Source organism: Ischnura elegans, chromosome 9, assembly GCF_921293095.1.
Source record: "Ischnura elegans chromosome 9, ioIscEleg1.1, whole genome shotgun sequence".
Classification (NCBI taxonomy): Eukaryota; Metazoa; Arthropoda; class Insecta; order Odonata; family Coenagrionidae; genus Ischnura; species Ischnura elegans.
The window spans coordinates 92762680-92783192 of record NC_060254.1 but is presented as its reverse complement, the minus strand read 5'-3'; the positions used below and the strand labels follow the sequence as shown (position 1 = coordinate 92783192).

General features: G+C 40.2%; 1 protein-coding gene across 4 annotated transcripts in view; it reads left to right on the top strand.

The window, feature by feature from the left end:
* The window catches only part of LOC124165620 (follistatin-A), a 303111-nt gene that overhangs the window by 275473 nt on the left and 7125 nt on the right, over positions 1 to 20513 (top strand). For all 4 annotated transcript variants that reach the window (XM_046543088.1, XM_046543085.1, XM_046543086.1 and 1 more), the window contains one exon: positions 18310 to 18669. In XM_046543088.1, coding sequence (XP_046399044.1) covers positions 18310 to 18669 — 360 coding nt within the window. The remainder of the gene's footprint in view (positions 1 to 18309; positions 18670 to 20513) is intronic.

Below are 20513 nucleotides of genomic sequence, written 5' to 3'. Positions count from 1 at the left end.
CGATTGACCAACAAATTAAATCCCGTCGGAAAAATTTTCTCTCCTGACTGCGACGCTAAATCATTCCTATTCATAAAAATGCAGCAAAACTCTGCCGCCTCCATTCCACCAATCGAGTACCCACATCACGTCCATCACATTCACGCAACCGAAACCATCCCGCTCCTCTGATCCAGCCACTCCTTCCCGACTCCCCACCCTGTACTACCTAATACGGTGGTTTCCTATTATTTTTTCATTGCCTAAATCGAAAGATTATTACTCCTGGAGTACGTATTTCACGCTTTTAGATTTTTAAGTGACGATATCTATTTTTCGCGATTAAATGAAAAGTGAAAAATTTTAGGCGCGCGCAAAAGCTACGGCTAAGTATGAATGCTGGGAAAAACCCCGTGTGACGCCGTTCTGGTTCCCGCTGCCGCAAGTGAGGTGACCTTGGGGCGAGGCTTTGAGCGCTGACACGACGCAGGCTGCTAGCAGGTAGCAGAGTACCCTGCTATCTGGTAGCGCATTGGCTTGAATGAGGATTATTAATACCTTATCAAACGAAGCAAACTTTCCGACCTTAGCCAGTTTTAATAGGTGATTATTAAGACATTTTTCCCCGAGCTCTGTGCCTCATGCATGCATTGGTAATCTCAGACGATGTAAAACTCCTATCTAATCGTATAGAAAGTAGGTTCCCGTGACGTCACGTGGAGTGGCATCCCATGGGCTTAAATCTGGCCTTATTGAAATGCGGTTAAAATTGACACTCAAACTTATATACTTCACGACCCCTTATTATGTATATATATTTTTTTTTTTAAATTGACCATTGCCATTCGTCAAAACCGCTATTTCTAAAACCAAATAATTTGTATATTGTGAATACACTAGTGGTGGGTAACGAATCGCAATCAGTGCCAAGATTTTTGTAGCCACTTCGGGTGCATTTTGATTGGTTTCTAATAATCTCCACGTGGTGATGATTGCAAATAGATTCAATTTTTACTATATCTTATTTGAAATCGTGAGGACTTGCACAATAAAATTTGATCGTTTACACCATCAAAAACATAAATATTGGTTAATAGCCCCGGATATAGCTAACTTATTCGTGAAATCCTGATCACTCTGACCGTCAGCGACTCGTATGGAGGCTTGTGTAATTTTCGTAACACCCAAAGCACTCTAGGCTATGTTTAGTCTGTGGCAAATGCAAGGGGAAGAATGGAATGAAGTCTTTGGAAAAAGAAAACAAATAAGGACGAAGCACACGTGTGACTTCAGTGATACTCCTCAACCGAATCAGAACTAAGGAGAGGTAGGAGGTAGGTATAATACGTGAAAGCGATAGAGAGAGAGAGAAAACGGAAGATATAAGTGGCAGTCGCGGGCTCAGGCTCAAAGCTAATGAGATGCAAATGCTCGCTGATAAGTGATTCCTGTTCGCTCCCGTGAGAGAAGGCCGAAGTCAAATCGCGCATCCCTTCACTTCCCTTTACTCGTTAACTTTTTAGAGCGCGAGCTCGCGAAACGCAGCGGCAGAAATTTACGTTTATGATTTCAAGTGTCGCATTCGATAGCGATGCGGGAATGGATTCTTGAAGCTCGCCGTTTAAGATTTTCCTCTCTGCCATGATCATTGGTGAGCTTTACATACCCCTTCTAAAGCAGGACATAACAAACGACGGCGAGTAGTTGTCGCAGAATGGATATGAGGGCTGCACAAAGATAGCGTACAACTATTGCTGACGTGCCCGCAATCAGAGGGAGTTTTTTTGCAGCATCTTTCTATGCCGAGCAATGAAAAAATCAGATATTGATATTGAGCATGAAGAAGGCTGTTATTCCGCGAATTATGCTGTAACAAAGGAATACTGAAAAGAAGCTGCGTCAAAGGGAGAGGTAATACACGCATACTTTTTAAGAGAACTTCATAAGAGCAAAGTATCATTACAATATTGGGAAAATTAGAGGTAAACACATTGATTGGTTCGTCATAACCGTGAAGTCAAAAAATATAGGAAGAAAAAATTGATGGTAAGAATTCTAGAGGAAAGCCCCAGTTAAACCTCATGAATCAGACATTGAAAGATATGTAGAAGAAACGAGCCTAGATAGAAAGCCAAGAAAAAAACTCACATAAAACTATAGGTATCAGATTACTGCAGGCGGCTGCATAGTAATCAAAAGCTGAGAACAGCATTGGACCCCAACTTCAGTATTATCATGGGAAATGGAAAAAGTTAGCAAATTATAAACACATAAGTAGTCTTATTATGCTTCTAATACTCACTTTTTACGTGAGAATTGACATAAATGGAAAATTAGATTAGATTGTATTTAAATCCAGATACTTCTATGCACACCTTAAAGAGCAGCATATTTAATGATCGAAATAACCAAAATGAAAGCAAACACTTTCGTCGCAGTCAACCTATCGGATTTTGTCATCTCTATCTTTATGAATGAATTTACCTATAGTAATATGTTGTCAATTTAAATAATGAATGTATACAAACTACTCAGAAGAGCCCTCATTGAAGGAATTTGTGCGAAGCGAACGAACTATAGAACTTAGCTTTAGTTTTGTAGACCAAACATTTTTTTCTTTCTTTCTTACTTCGTTCAATGAACTAAAGCAACTTTTTTTGTTAGTTCAAGAAGGAAACTAAACGCAACAAAGAAATTAGCGAAAATTACGGAAGTAATTAGTACTCGAATAGCCTAAAAGATAGCACTCAAGCCTCGCCTCAAGGTCACCTCACAGGGCGGCAGTGGGAACCAGAAATACGTCACGCGGAGTTTTCCCCGGCATTCATACTTTCCCGTCGCGTTTTCGCGCACTTGAAATTTTTCACTTTTCGTTTAATCGCGAAAAATAGACAACGTCATTTAAAAATCTAAAAGCATGGCTTCACTCGTGAACTCAAATTCTAGGACAAACCAACATTGTCCGTACAATTCTAACAATTTTTTACGTTTTATTTCGGCGTTTGGGTTAAGGGAGTGTGGTAGGGTGTGAAAGTATCGCATAAGAAAGTGCGCGAGATGCAGCGGTCCACTCCAATTACACCGCCACGTCGGAAGACGGTTGGCCGCCGCGGTTGAGGAAAAGGTATTCGGCGCCCACGGCGCCTACTCGACTCGCCTCGAAATTTCGAGTACTCGCGCATCCCTACAAAAAATAGCTTCCGAGTGTACTATACATATTTTAGTGGTGGGGGGATTTGGGGAAACGGTAAACTGATCTTTACCCTCTTATTCTCTTCATCTTTCGGGTTTTCGCCATGTTGTTTGTAATATATTATATTCGCCGACAATGAGATTCTGCCAGGCGTCTCCGGTTGAAGTCACTTTTCATTTCTACCTGAAGACGTTGGTGGAATCCCGAAGAATCTTTTCGTCGGAATTCTTTCGTCGACCTATTAAAAAACAACGTGGTGGAAACCCGAAATACGGAGGTAATAATGAATCAAAAGCTGCGCGTTCCGGCACTGTGACACCACTGGTTATAAAATAAAAATTCGTGTTTAATTACTAGTTATTGGTTTCCTGCTCGAAGCGCACGACTGGTTACGATCTGGTGGGGCCCAATCGACCTAGTATATAACCAAGAGCCAATTTGTTATATACTAGTCTTGAAAATGATACAGATTCCCTATCGTATCTGTCACCGTAGTAGTCTGTACCCGCAGTTTCTTGTTGTCCTATTGTTTTTGTGAATGTAATTATTATTTTCTACTTGTTATATTGCGCCTTCGGCCTCTAAATTATGCGTTGTTACCTGGTCACTATAAAATGGCAAGTATATGCTGTATGTGGTTCTCTTTCTTTAAAATAAAAAAATCAAAATAAAATAATATGTTGGAGGGGCGGATGCCTAAGGGAGGATGGCAGAAAGAGGAAGTCTTTACGAGAAAAAGACAGCATCGCGTACAGCTGGAGGTGATGTAAGATGAGGAGATCGGCACTGCCCATCTCCTCGTGTTGATGGTATGGTAAGGGAATAAGGTTGGGGGGGGGGGTTAAGGAGTCGGGGGTTGGGGAGGTGTAAGATACCACTGCATGACTTTGCCTCCACCCAATCTCCTCACCCCCCCAAAATCCAGCAGCCAATCCCGCCTCCCCCCGCCGTATCTGCCTCTGGGATCTGGCGCCGTCGTGGAGGATGCAGAGGAATTCGCGTCCGCTGCTCTTGATCGAGTGATGATCTCGGATCACTCACCGGGAATCGCGGGCGCAGACGCCGCCAACTCCGACACACAGCATCGGACCTTCACCTTTCGCCGTCCTATACTACCGGATCCCTTCCCCGTTTCACATGCAGGGTGGAGAAAAATTGCGTCACGAAGTTTTCACCTTGGATAGCTGATGTCTGAGGGAACCAAAATTGCCGATGTTTTTTTAGGTCGAAAAGGCACATTTTTTTACTACAGAAACTTTGAGCGAAGCGCTCTCTGATTGGCCGCGAGTTTGCCCTGTTGCCGGATGCTCTGGACAACTCATGACTTTGAATGCTTCACCTACCAGAGACCGCAATATATCCAATCCTCGCAGCCAATCGGAGCGCATGGCTCAAAGTTTCTGTAGTCTAAATAAGGAGCGTTTTGGACCTAAGCCTAATTAGTAATTATGGTTCCTACCGGCATCAAATACCCAGGGTTAAAATTTCGCGACACAATATTTCTCAACCCTGCACACCTGCCCGTTTCAAAATTAAAGAGAGACGGACCGAAAAACGAAGTCAAATAGGTAGTCGCAAAAACACACTGGAATTTAGAAATACCAGGGTCATCATTGTTTTTATTGGCCAGTAGAATATCCCTAGCGAAGAGGATATTCCAAAAAAATAGGAGTCTTGTGACACCTGAAAATAAAAGACACAAAAAAAGAAACAGGGAAAAATAAATGATGTCTAAATAGCTTGATGCGTTGAAAATAGGAAGCAATTTAATTAGTAGTAATGCATAGACGAAGACAGCAGCGGTGAATTCCAGGTTGGAAGCTTTCGAAATGTCCAGTCAAAGAACAATGAAACAATGAGGAAGATTGGTTTGATGCAGCTTCCACGCTTCCAGCTACTAACTAACCTTTTTATTTTGGTTGAAATAAATAAGTATGGAAATAGACAAATACTTTCATTATGTTAAGTATCAAATATACCCACCGAATTATGCCGGGAACTTTATCATTTAAAATGTATTGGAACTTTCAATGGTGCTGGAGTGGTACAATGGGTAATATCATCACCCCGAAGGAAGATTCTGAACGAACATGAAGAGTGGACGAAATATAGCTATTTTACACTGAAGAATTGCCTTGAACAGCCTCAGGACGAAACCGTTAAATACTCACCAACGCAAGAAACCGCAAATCGCTCCAGTAAATTCACATCGGATTTTTTTTCAAACCCTTCGGGATTAAACTACTCAATATTACGCTGGCTCCCAGAAAGGGCAAGTCCCGGAGAACATACTTGCATAACAAGTTCTCATGCACCAGTAATCATTCGCTCTCCAGGCAGTCATTTGAATGAATATAGTTTGCGCGGAATCCCACTTGCCCATCTCACTAATTATGTATTCCTTTTCTCCCTCTTTAGTATTTCTTCAACATCATACCTCCTTGCCATAACGCCCCCTTGCAGTGGGAATTGCAGCTCCCTCCGGACAGCGAATTGTGAACGTCTTATCCTTGATGCATCGGAAAATTATACATGCATGAGTTATCACCAGCAATTTCCATACAATTTCGACACGCCCACTTATTTACCGAGGAGCAAAGATTAGACCGTGTCGGCTGCAATGTCGTGAGCCATCCTCCGGTCTGTACGTTTCCAGTAAAAATGGAGTCACCCAATTATTCACGGTGGATGTGATTCGCCAATGTAGGTGGAGAGGATCTGACAAGCATAAATGAATGAATAAATGCTTATCATGCTCTAGGATAACCAATAAGAGCAAAGAAAAAATACATGCCATATTCTGCTCTGATTAAAATACAATTTCAACAAAATATTCCATATCAGCAAATCAAAAAATTATTTTTTTCGCTTTTTAAGAAGTCATGGCGAGGCTTCACATGAAAAAATGTTATAATAACAACTCAGCAACATATTCACTATCGTTAATGCAAAAACATTATTTTTAAGAAATGTAACAAACACTTATTTGAATAGAAAGTTTTGATTACAATAAAAAAGTAAATGGCAAATAAACTCTAATCCTGGTTTTCAAATAAAATTACAATTTCTTTTCAAAGGATTCAAAGGATCGAAATATTTTGATGCGTATCGGCAGGGAATTACAGAATCTAGAAGCCGTAAGTTGAAAAGAGTTGAAGGATATATTAGTACGGCCTTGAGGAATACGGCGGAGGTGTATTAGAAAGGTTGGACATCGTAGTAACTCTCTTGCGGGGATAAATAGAGCACACAAGTATGCACGAGTCTGGTTTCGGAATACTAGATAATTACTACATAATTCCAGTGGAAACAAAGATTTTTCATTTGCAGTTTCAATAAATATAGGGCCTTATTCGCTTTGTTACATACATTACAGAAATAAGGAGTGATTGAATATATGCTATTCACTTACCCTTCAACAATTACGGTTTAGGTCATTCTCATTTGCAAAAGTTGCATCTTTTAATAATGTGACGGTTACAAGCAAATGTAATCTACTAATTTATTCTGATTAGAAATTTATGGGAGAGATAATTTAAACCAGAAATGGAAAGTAACTGAATAATCAAGCTCAGTTGCCTTTTACGCTTACAATTACTGTAACATTTACTTATAACAGTTTCTGTTTCAAAATGGAACTATTTTTGCACTCTTTTGACGATATCTTAAATCAATCGCTACTTTATCTCTAATACTATGCTAGAAAGCTAATTGTCTACAAGGTTGACAGCATAAACAAAAAAGAACAACATGAAGCACATTTATGAAACTGAGGAGTAGCATAAACGTGATAATACGCTGGACATTACCTCGTAACGTCATCAATTTATCTGCAAAAGGGTATTAGACGTCGATTTTTAGCAGCGAATTTGGTATCGAGAATTTCTCAATTTTTTATTTAAACAGCAATAAGCTTGAAATCGTATAAATGATATCCCTCGAAATGTCATGAAACTTACCCCTGATAATCAGTGGCGCCGACTCCATGGAGTACGAGGGGGCCCGAGCCCCCTCAAAAATTCGCTGTGGGTGTGAGAAAATAATGTATCAGGCTTGTAGATTATCCCCGAAATGTCCAGATATCGAGGTTCGAGTTATCAGGGTTCTAACATTGATCATATGACTCTTCTAAAATACTTAAAAAACTTAAAAGTCACTACTTATAAAATTTCTCTGGTCAAGATCTGCGGTTTGGGCCCCCCAATATTTTTTGTAAGTCGGCATCCCTGACGGTTACCAGCCGTTGGATTTCATTGAAAAATAATTTATCCTGTAGTAATTAAAACGAGTTTGGAATAATTTAATACCTCCCAGTGCGACTTTTACATTGGAATTTGATTACGAATCAAAGCATCCAAATGCGTCGAGTCAAAAGCACCTTGGAGGTCAATAGTTTCCGGCGTTGAATTTTTGAAAACGAAAAAAACATTGTGTAAAAATAAAGGTTGCTGGCACTATAAGGTGGAAATGTTCACTATTTTTACGCATGATTGAACAATTTCCTTCTGATTTTGATTTCAACGGAAAATTTATTTAGTGAAAATTTTTTCAATCTTTTATTTAGAACAGAAATAAGCTTGAAATCATGTAAATGATATCGCTCAAAATTACATGAAATTAACCCCTGATTATGTCCCTCAACATAGGAAGTTATAGGTATCAGAAGCAGAACAGTTTCCTTACGGTACAATGGATACGGTGCTTGTTTCAATTTCAGTCATTTCTTGGAAACTAGAATCTCTTACATATGGCTCTTCATCACGCAACAATTTCACCACATTACGGCTGAAACCACATCCGAAACCATGATGACACCGAGATTCTTTTAAAATATCAAATCTACCAGCGATTCACACGCATTTGCGCAACCAAAGAATCATGGCGACGGGGCCCGTGCTGCTGACGCGAGGACAATGTAAACCACATTACTTCAAAGGCACCACGCGAGCTCGATCCCATTTCAAACCCAGCGGAATATGTATCAATTTTGAATAAACTTGAGAGTATTAAATTGTAACGGAAAATTTCATACTTTAATCCACCCGGTTCCGTCACATGCAACCTCTCTCACGCTGCAGACATCCCTAAAGGCCGCTATACACGGTGAATGATCATGCGAATGATCATGCGCATGATCATGCTGAATGATCATGCGAATTAAATCATCCGCCGTGAATTGCGGCCATTATACTCCTACCGATATAATGCCTAGTTACAAATACTATCCTTGCTTTAGCAATATTATCTTCAATATTATATATATTTCGAGATTTTCCACTGATTTTTGCATGCCTTCATTGAATAAACAAAACAAAAAAAATCAATTTATTCTATATTATAGATTTAAATGCCTACCCTTGCTTGAGCTGTATTTTCACCAATTTTTGCGGATATTTCGAGATTTTTCACTGATTTTTGCATGCCTTCATAAAATAAACAAAACTAAAAAACATCAATTTATTCTATATTATATATTTAAATACCTACCCTTGCTTGAGCTAAATATTCACCAATTTTTACGGATATTTCGAGATTTTTCACTGATTTTTTTCACGCCTTCATTGATTCGACAATACTAAAAAACATGCATTACTTTATTCTATATTTTTATACTTAAGTGTGAATATTTGCAGTGTTGCATGGAGTTACCAAAAAAATATGAAGATCAATCGCCGTTATAAATTTCGAGTGATGCAATTTTCATAGATATAGTGTGCTTCTTTAAGTAGTCATAACCCTCACTCACGAGAACCCGTCTTTTTTAAATTAATTCATTAATTCTCTAAGGAGGCGTCCATTGACACTTACCGTGCTGACCTTCTTAGTGCAGGTCTGATCCCAGTACTGGCCAATTTCAATACTTCTGTGTTATTTCTTAACAAGCAACCTTTGATACGAGGAATTTGGTGCTTGGTATAATTTTAAAGAATGAATTTTCCTATTTTTTTCATTTGTTTATTAAGAGGGTGGCTTGACTTTTCAGAAAATTTCAAACTAAGATTTTTCAAAACATGAATGGCTTAGTACTATGCCCGTAGCAAAAATCGAAGGATTTCCCGCGGCGTAATATTACGCCCATAGCACGCAAAGTGTTAATTACGTGAGATAATTTTAGCGATTTTTGGGCGCCGCCCCCCATTAGTGAGATATCGTGAGATTTGGCTCCTCCCTCCCACTTATCTCACGTGAGAGTTTTCAAAATGCGTATTTTCAGTATAAATACGTTAGTCTATGCTTCATTGTGTTGTATTTACTAAAACAATTGTGTTAATAATTTTTTTGAGAAACACATTTTTCCCAATCAACCCAGTTTTCTCACAATTTTGCACCGTTTCTTGCGGAAAATAAATTACGTGATACGAGGGCGGTGTTTTTTTTTTCAATCTCCGATGGTGAACAATTTCTATCTCCGGTCATGAACAAAGGAAGAAGTGATTGATTAAAATTATTTCATTGCTAAATATGGAGCACATCTGTGGTATTCTTTCGACATCATCGCCTCGGCGATTGAGGAATTGGTCGTGCCTGTGCCACAATCTTTATTATACCTTCTTCTAATTGTAAGATGTTGCCACCAGTGACTTCCAATGACTTTTTTCCTTTGTCCTGAAGCTCACGCCCGTTTGAAAACGCTTCCCTCCTCGGCACATCTTCATTTCAGCGTGAAAATAGAAGTCACAAGGCACTAGGTTGGTATTGCACGGCGGGTGATCGAAAATGTCCCATTGAAACTACCCAAGGAGCGGTTGGGCTGCATCAGCGCTGAGATGATGGGCGTTGTCATGGATCAGAACACTTCCAAAGTCAGGATGTCTTCTCTTTTGTTTTCAATGTGAATGGGCATAACTTTTCACACTGCTTCACACTCTAGCCACGGTGCATTAAAAATTCTCTTTCATCGGCATAAAGGTCAAGAAATGTCAATGCTGAGGCCATTCGGCGAGTTTTCTGGCTGTCGCTTCGCAGCGCACACTTGGTGGGAGAATCAATTGAGGCAGAGTAGTTAATGAGATTGCTATTAACCTTAAACGAACAACTTATGGTCAGAAATGACTTGAGGGTATTGTTTGGAGGACGCGCAGTCGCCCAATTTGTGCAGTACCCGCCTGTGACTTCCATTGTGTTTTTGCTGAGCGATCGGAGGTCGAAAAAAGAACCACCCTCGAACTTGCCAGGACCCTTCTCACCCCCAGGTGAACTTGGGTGAGAATCTGCTTGACCCCTCTTCCTCCAAAACGCCGTAGTCAAGGGTGCTCCCTAACAATCTCTATGAGATGCTCGTGTACGTTATTTTGTAGTTGAATCAATCATCATAAGTCAAAAATCCTAAGATTGGTTTGAGGCACCTCTGTATTACGCTGTTCTCCTATCTGCTAGCCTTTTCTTATGGACGCATATCTTCTTTTATAAACAACCTGTCCTTTTTTAATTCAGTCGGAGCCGTCCCTTGCCCTTCTTCTCATCCACCTGCTCTTCTTCTGGCCCTTCTATTATTGTTTTCTTCGAGCCATCATGCCTCGTGATGTAGCCATTAAGTTTTATCATTACGAGAGAAATAACAGGCTATTTTAGTGCCTATAATTAATAATAATAATTTATTACTCCTACATATTGTTTTCACATCCTAATACAAAGAAAAAAAACAAGAGAAGGAGCTTTAGGTGGTCTCCAAGGTCATAGGACCAGAATTGAGCCACCATCAAGTAACAGAATGTATACCAATAAACATAATAATGCAGTAAATGATACATGAGTGTTTTAAGTAGATAACATCAAAATAAATTTTCAACTATTTCTTGCGAGAAGAGCCAGTCTTTAGCAAGTCTCAACATGACATTTGTTGTTTTATTTTTTTTAATTCTAGCGGGCAGTAAATGAAATAATTTTGGCCCCATGTGAATAAAACAATAATTCTTATTATATTTCCCGAGTTTGATTTTTTCAGTATATAATATGCCCCTAAGATTATGATTCTAATTTAAAATGTGTAATTAATCACCAAAAAGACGTTCGATACGACAAAAACACGACCGATCGCGAAGGATCAAATCGTACTCTCTAACCCACCCTCCTTCACTGTTCCAGACGGAGTGAGATACACACTCTGAATAGGCGTGCTGCTTTTCTTGTCCACTCCACTCACTCTCTCCACCTCAAACCTCCGATCACCTTTTCAATCAACGTCCATAACCTTCGTTGTCTCATCCGATGGCACACGGCGGTATCTCGAGCCGCTGTCGACACCAGAGGTGCTTTTTATCCAACCCCGCAGACATGTGAGAGTGTCAAGCGTGTGAGTCCATTTCACGGGAAATAAAAAGACGACGCGAGCGCGGAGAGGAAAAATAAAACCCTCGCGACTCCTGTCTTCTCCGAGTGGCGACTCATTCATGAGTTTTATCTCCGGTGAGAGAAAGAGTACCTACAAGGTGGATGGAGAGGGGGTGGAGGCGGAAGAGAAGACGCTGTCAAGAGCCTCCACGGTTTCACCTTTGCGGAGAGCTAGACGAAGAAAAAAAAGAGCAGAGAACGGCAATCATCACGGGTAGGGAATTATAAAATCTTCAGCTAGAGGTCTTTCACGCTCTGGAATGTCGAATGCGTCACGTTAATCACGGAGCGAGCGATGATATCTGTTATCTTCGGAACAAAAAGGTGGAGGTCAATGCATAGTGAACAGAGAGGTGGTTTTGAAGCGAAAACGAATCGGTGTGAATAAGCAGTGAATAATGAATAAAGAGGCTAAGCAATTTCCACTGGAGATAAACTTGTACGACTCGTTTCAGCGCCTCTGTGACATTATCCGGTACAACTGTTGCACCATATAATGTTACAGAGGCGTGTAAACGCGATGTGTAAATAAACATCCGGTGGACATCGCTAGGTATCTTTATTCATTAGTTAGAATGCTAAATAATATCTTAAATTAATTCGCTGAATCCAGAGTAAAGAGGTAATATTTTTCCTATGAATAAACAAGGAGTAAAATCCGTCTCTCTGGGCACGACTATTATTTTTATTCCTTAATAATTCTTTTTATTCTTATCTTCTTTATACTTGAATAATTGCTGATTAATCGTAGAATACGGGCTTCTTGGACAATTTAAGGCGATCATCACGGAAAATATAACAAAAGAAACCATAGTTAAAGGTCTCTCCTACACTGTAACGCTGTCACTCAAATGAAGGTGAATAAGCGATGATCTGTTACTATAGGAACAAAAAGTCAGTCGTCTCTTAAGTAGATTCAGGAACGAGGGCATAAAGAATAACTACGGATACATATAGGGAGGTAAAATACCCTCCCTCAATCTTTCGGAAAAACGGAATTCTGTGTATTCCCTTCAAATTAGCCCCCAAAAAATTACTACCCTTCCACATGAAACCCCCAAAAATGTTTTCTGGTTACAGCCTTGAATCAATGGGGTAAGAAACGAACACTGTTAGTGCTAAACTGGAGCTACTTAACATAAATAATGAACTGCATCGCGGGTTTTCATGAGAACAGGACTCATACGGACTTTCCATTCTCAATTTCCATGATTTTCAGTCCATTTTTATTTATTTCCCAGACTTAGTTACAATGGCTAAACAGTCACACATAAATATTCGCTTGGGGACAGAAAAGCAGGTGTGGTAGGTGAAACGAAACGAAAGCCAAAACCAGTAAAATTTCAATAGTTTCGTTCCCGGAAACAAAATGTGGAAACGAAACGAGATGAATTTAAACCCTGGGAGCTAAACTCAGGGTCGAAACAACATCGGAGTCAAAACTACTTCGGGTAGAAACTTTAACTAAAACCCTGGGACGAAACGAAACGTAGATAATGTTACGCACCACGTTACGGAGGGACGACGTGCTTCACCTTCGAACGGTTTAGTTTCGACTCAGACACCGAGTACGAAGTGTGATTGAATGAAGTAGAGGTTCGGCCTACCGCCATTTGATGCACGGGGCACACATATTTGTACCACTAACAGGAGAACGGTGAACGCAAACTGGCCATTCGATTTTTAAGCTCGACGTTTCAACCTCTCTACACGCATGTCAAACGTAATGGGTCGAAACTGTTCCCTCATATCCCCCTCCACTCAACTTCTGGGATCGAAACTTAACTATGAGCAGCGGATTTTTGACTAATTTAGTTTCGTTTCTGGGAGTAAAGTTTTGTACCGGCTCGAAACCTAAGTAATTGGAGATTTAATTTCCGTGCATGAGCGAAACTAAACCCAGACACAAGCAAAAGTAAATTTAGTATAAAAGTATTTTTTATACCCAAGAAAAGTGAAAGATATTAGTACATATAAACCATGTAATAACAATAAAAATATTTTTGAGCAAATAATAAAAAACAATAAACCACGGTTATATATCTGTTGGTTTCCTTAACCTGTTCTGTTTTACAACTAGAACGAGCTCGGCTTGCCCCCTTCTATAGATTTGGTCCTGGGAACGCCCTTGCAACGACACTCCTTTTGCATACAAGAATCGTATGACAGAACGCACTTCTCAATATGCAGGATCATAACTGGGGGGGGGGGCAAGCCAAGTTGTGACATTTTGGCATTGAAAAGGTGTATAAAACCAACATTTAAAGAAAATTATAGTAGCGCTTTATTATTTTATGATATTATTTCCTTGAAAAAATAGCTTTATTTTAGTTTCATATCTGATGCTTAATACATGTTATTTTTCGTGGGTTTAAAGAAAATTTGTTGAATACTTTCATTTCAATTTGGTACCAATTTTGCTTGAAGACTGCTGCGATTTTTGCTTCTGGGGGGGGGGGGGGGCAGCTGCCTCGCTGGGTACGCCCATGTGCGGAATGCACGATTGTCGCGGACATTGTTGCTTGCATGCAAGGGCAAGCAAACGACTCCTGAAACTAAAAATATGCTGCTATAGCTACTCAATGAATTAGTAGATTGGCGCGGCAGGAGTACAACTGTCAGAGTCCTCTCGATGGCAGTTCTCTACACTACTCCTTGAAGTGTATTATCAACAATCCAGAGGACTCTGAAAACTGTGTTCTGAAGCGCCAATAATTAAAAATAAGCAGACGGCCCTCGCTTTATGAATATGCCCCGTAATTTCCACTACAGTCGCAAAAGTTTTGCAAAGTAATACAAAAAGCACAGAAAATTGTTTGATATTCCTGTTAATCTTGTCCCTTTGGAGGCCGAAGAGCCCCCCTCCACCTGGCTAAGAGCCAAAGCGTCTTAAGATCAACAAGTATCCGCCTGCATATTGTACGCCTCGCAATTGTTGCCTCGTGAGTTTGGGTCGAAAGGAATGAGACAGTCTCTCCGTGCAGACGCAATTAGAGTTATCTCGGCGGGATCTGCATTAGGAAATCCCCCCTGGCTCGCTCCCATTCCATTCCTTGCCCGCACACACAATCGTACGTCTCCCAGCGAATGTAAACCTAGACGATAAAGAGAGTTTTCCTGGTAGCCGGGCGAGTGGGATATCAACGCTCGCCATCTTTTTAGCTCCCCGTCACGTGAGTGAAGAGAGCTCTCTCCGAGAGAGGTTATGCGTCTCATGTTAGGTGGCCGTATTTCCCTTTGCTTTATACGTTTCGTCGTCGTCTCGTCTGCGTCCCAGAGTTCAACAACCAACGCGTCCTGGATGGCAGCGCTAGACTTCCAGACGCGATGCGTGCGTGGGCACATAGGTATGTCCTCGCATGAATGGGATTCCTTATTGAGGGAGCCAGTGGCGCAGCGAGGGGGAAGGTTTGGGGGATATAACCCCACCAGCTCTCAGAAATTTTTTTAAGTTTAATCCATTTTACTTATTTGGATCAATATTACTTACATAATAGTGTTAGGAGTTATCAAATATCCCTCAGAAAGCCGTAAAACTCGCAATTTTGAACCATTATTCTTCTAATTTTTCTGGAGCAGGGCCCCCGCAACCCCTGCTTACCCTGTTGGGTATGCAACACCCCCACACCCGCAAGTATTAGTTGCGCCTAAAACCCTCCTAGCCTTAATTCCTAGCTGCGCCACTGGAGGGAGCCGTATAAAATTTTCCATTTTAGGTGTGAACTAAGGTTGCCACGAGTAATTTGAATGCCGGTAGCAGGGGTAGGTTACCCAATAATACCTGCGGACCTCATGTTCAAATTAATCGAATCAAAATATTTTTTTTTAATGTATCCATTAAAGAACATAAAACACAAATAGTAATTTCCACACTTCACTGTACAACTATACTACTATTTGTGTTTTATATTTTATCATGGGTATATCGCATTTTCATCACGTCAAGTCTGGAACGATTACATACAAATATGAATGCTTCATAGTGATGTAGGCAGTGGCGTAGCGAGGGGGGGTCCACCCTCCCCCCCGAAATATAAAATCACACTAACTTTGCATCACAAAAGAAAACCAAATATTGAAAAATCGTGAATTTAGAAAAGATTTCTTTGAAAAAAAAAGTTTTTTCGATTGTGAAAAGTGTTAAAATTAATTGAAAACCCCCTACCTAGTAACCTGTTTTACAAAAATTTACCCCTGGATTTGGACCCCCCCTTTACGAACAAAATTCCTAGCTATGCCACTGATTATAGGTTCTAGCATTTTCACAGGATATGTCTTTATATAAATACTAATGCAATACTTTTAAGCAATATACCAGCAATTAAAAGCAATACACTCAATTAACCCTTTCATTACTAGTATCTTAAAAAAAGAGCAGCCGATATTACCTTTACCTGAATTTCCTTTAACTTTGGCTAACGGATTATTGAATTATAAAGAGTCACCACCTGATTAAGAATATGCGACAGCAGATTTTTATTTTTTGATCATTGTAAACATTATCAGAATTTGATTCCAATGACAGCTGTCTAGACATCAACGATCTAGCATCATCTTCAATCATCGATACTCGACGCTGACATCGATGGTTATCAATGGTCCGTAATTATCGTCGATAATGAGTAGCAAGAAATGATAGTCAATTACAATAGCATATAAACTCTCTTCTTATTCCTATGTATAAATGCAGAAAATTAAGATGGACCGACGATTATCCATGAATATCGACATGGAATAACGACAAAAATGGACGACTATCAAATATCGACGGCGGCCAATCGAAGCTGATCAATGCCCATGCCAGTTCTCTAAAATTCAACTTTATTCATAGGTTCAACAGATATACAAATATACTTACAGTTAAAACAATTTTTTACATTTATTAATCCACTGGTAAATGAAAATTAAAGCAAGAGGAAGTTTCCACCAACTCTAAAAACTTATGATTTGAGCAAGGAATAGATATATATTCCGATTTGCTGTCCACCACCCTAAGTGGTTGGACGGGAACAGCGAGTGACATTATTTACGTTTTACTCCCTTTCCTGCCTTTTACGGACAGGGTTAAGGAGTTCGATGTTTCGGGAAAAACAGAAAAAGTTGTTACCAATGTTAACACGGAGAAAAACAATAAATTCTATTTTTTAAACTCAATCAGCATTGGTACCACACAAAAAATGGTATTTTCTGGATCCCATGGATATTCGATAATGAAAAGCTTTTTCCATCAAACTACTAAAACTCTCGCAGTCCATGTTTGCCAATATATAGATGGCGGGTGCTGGTACGGAATTTTATAGGCGTCTTTCTTTCTAGGAATTACTGGGGGCCAAGTTTCGCTAATCTTCTGTCCGTTGTCTCTATTGAAGTCGTTGCTGCGTTTAATTGGTATTGCATTAAAAATGCGGCACGTGCGACAGGGTGTGTGTAGGTGAAACTGGACGCAAATTAATGACTGGATTCAAGGAACACACCGTGGCCGACTGGGCCACGCCGATAAATCAGCGATCGCCGAACATGCCGCACAAGGCCACACCATCGATACAAACAACTCGAAAATTCTCGCCAGAGAAAAACATTTCAAAACGAGAATCTTCCGGGAGGCTATGAAAATTAAAGAACACAGAATAAACATTTATGGTGACAACGGACAGAAGATTAGCGAAGCTTTGGCTTCGAGTAATTTATAGATAGAAAAACGTCCAGAGAATACTCTACCAACACCCACCACCACCTATAAATTAATGCTCAATAAAGGCGATATGGTCATCCGCCCTGAGGTCTCCAGCATAGGAGAGGAAACGTTAGCCATTTAAAGTCTTGGCGTGGGTTACTCCCAAAATCCATTAATATTGACGAGCATGGACCGCGAAAGTGTTAGTAATTTGATTAAAAAAGCTTCCCAAAACAATTATGTAGATGGGCTGCTATTTTTCCATTCGATTTCACACATGATCTTTTGTAGATTTTTTCGGAATTTTTTCCTCTTCTTCTAGCTCCACCTCCAAAGCGGCGTTGGGTTCTTTGACACGTCGCTTATTATCCCATATTCTTTATACTTACAAACCCATAAGACTTGATTTTTTTAATGCAGGATATAAGCTCCTAGAATCTTCGTAAGATTTGTCTTGATCGTCAGAATCCTGTAAAAATCATGAAAGTAACACTAGTCTATTTTCACTTCACCTACAGCTGTTCGATTATTAAAGTTTAATTACTTATCCTTATATACATATACACTGCAAAGATATAACATATGGGTGAACGCAGTGAAGCAAAATTATGTCATATGGGCATACAAGAATTTATTTGGTCCTCATTTTTAATATTTAGATACATAAAAATGTAAACAATATAAGCATTAAAGCGGAGTTTGTCCAGCACTGCATATAAGAAAAAATATTTCAAACAACCATTACACACGAAATTAAAAATTTCATTTGAAAATAACAGACAAAGGGGACAGAAATAGTGAGAATTACGGCAACAAATGGAAAATAATGCAGCGTTCAAGATTTTTTGTTATAACTTCCACAATGATGGGTTAAATCTAGCAAAACACGGTTAGAAATAAAGGTAGTAATCGATGCATTTACCATTATCAATCGGAAAACTTGTAAATTTAGGCTAACTTTGAAAGATAATAACAACAAATGACGCAGCGCCGCTGCGGCGCCGTAAATCCAACGACGTAACTAAATTTGTAAATCCATATGAGAGTTAAATGAACAGCCCAAGATACTCGGCAGGCGTCTTGCACGAGGGCGCTTGGTACATGATAATATACGGTGCTTTTCTGCTTTCAGAGGCCGCCACCTGCCGCACCGTCCATTGCCGAGAGGGCCAGTCGTGCCTGACGGAACCTCTAAACGGCCGCCCGCGGTGCGTGACCTGCAACCAGCGGTGCCCGCGACAGAACCGCCGCACGACCGCAGCGCCGGCGCACGCCAACTCCAGCACGCCTCCGCACGACGGCAGGAACTCCTCGCTGTCGAGGAAGTCCGGAGGACACAACAATAACAATGGAGGCAGGGGTTGGAGCGCCTGGGGTCCCCTCTGCGGATCCAACGACCAGACGTACGACTCGTGGTGCCAGATGCTCAAGGATGCCTGCGCTACGGGCTTCGTCATCAGCACGAAACATTTCGGAGCGTGCGACGATGAGGGTAGGTGGCACACAAATGTTCACATGCATTGTACCAACCCCATATGAGAACTATCATTCAACACTATCATGCCAGAATACAGTGGCGTAACTAGGAACATGCTTTGGGGGGCAGGGGCGCAGCTGGGAATTGAGGCTAGGGGGGGTTTTAGGCACAACTAATACTGGGGAGTTAGGGGGCATGGAATACCCACCAGTGGAAGCGGGTGGTGCGGGGGCCCTTCCCCAGAAAAATTTAAGATAAATGGTTCAAAATGGTAAGTTTTACGGCCTCCTGAGGGATATTTTTAAGATCCTTACATTATTCTATAAGCAATATTAGTCCAATTAAGTAAAATGGATTGAAATTTAAAAATTCTCTTAGCTCTGGGGGGGTTTAATCCCCCAAACCCCCCCCCCTCGCTGCACCACTGTTGGGGTGGGGGACCCCTCCCCAGGCAACTGGAGTCTGAAAACATTGTTGAAAAATGACAAGCGTGGAAATAATCATTTTACATCATTTTGACACTTAAAATTTAACTTTAAGCAGATGCTGTAATTATATGTCAAAACTAGACAATTGTTCTAAATATTTTTTATATTTCTATGAGGCTTTAAGGGGAGGATCAATCCCCTCACCCTCCCTCATAGTTAGGCCACTGCCAGAATAATCACATTCATACATGTATTGCCGCAAGAAAAAATTTCCCTGGATCGGAAATGGAATGATGGACCATTGGCTTTCCGAGTCTCTCCGCAGACACTGTCCAATTCTTGAATTTCCAAGGCAATTTTACTTTAGATTTTTTTATTTTATTGTAGAGGTTTGCAGAGTGGCCAGGAAAGTCAAATGCCTGTGGTTCAATTCCTGGTCCAGGGAAATTTTCTCTCACGGCAATTCATGTACCTATATTCAGTGGCGCTGACTCCATGGGGCCTGAGCCCCCTCAAAAATTCATTATAGGTGTGAGGAAAAAATGTGTCAGGCTTGTTGATTTTCCCCGGAGTATCCAGATATCGAGATTTGAGTTATTGGGGTTCTAATGCTGATCATATGACTCTTCTAAAATGCTTAAAAAAACTTAAAATTCACTACTTATAAAATTTTCCGGGGTAAGATCCCGGTTTGGGGCCCCCCAATATTTTTTGTATGTCGGCGTGCATCCCTGCCTATATTTCACCACTGTTCACATGGTAGGCTTCAAAATATTACAATCACATAAACGTTTTAGATTAAGCAAAATTGGCGTGTCATTATAGTCTAATTCAATGCATAATACTTTACGAAAGAATGCTGGAGCATCTCTACAACACATATACGTATATGTCATTATGTGTAGCTATCTAAGGTGCTGCATTTTCTTGAATTTTCCTTGGGATTTCCCACTGACACACCTGGAGAAGAGTGAGTCTTTAGAGGGCTAAATGTGTTGCTGTTTTTCCCAGATTAAGTTAGGTAAAATCCAAGATGCAAGCTTCTAAAATATTTTAATAGCTATGATATCCAGAAAATGTACTGATGAAGTCTTGAATTTTCAAAAATTTCCGGAGGGAGGGCTCCTGTAACAGAGTCACGGTTACTGTAGAAAATATCAAATAGACATTCAGGTTTACAAGCTCTGTTCCAGGGCTCCCAACAGAGTAATGTAAGGTGACAGTTGTGCCATGTAGGAAACATTTGGAGGGAAATAAATAAGTTTTCTTTGGATATTACACAATTATTTTTACCACTTAATTTTTTGTAGAGCGTGACCTGGGTTTCGATGAATTATCATCATCTTCAGGCACAAATTATGATTTGTTTATATTATTATTGTTTCCTAGTTACTTGATGAATTTTAAAACGGATGCCAGAATAGGAGAAAC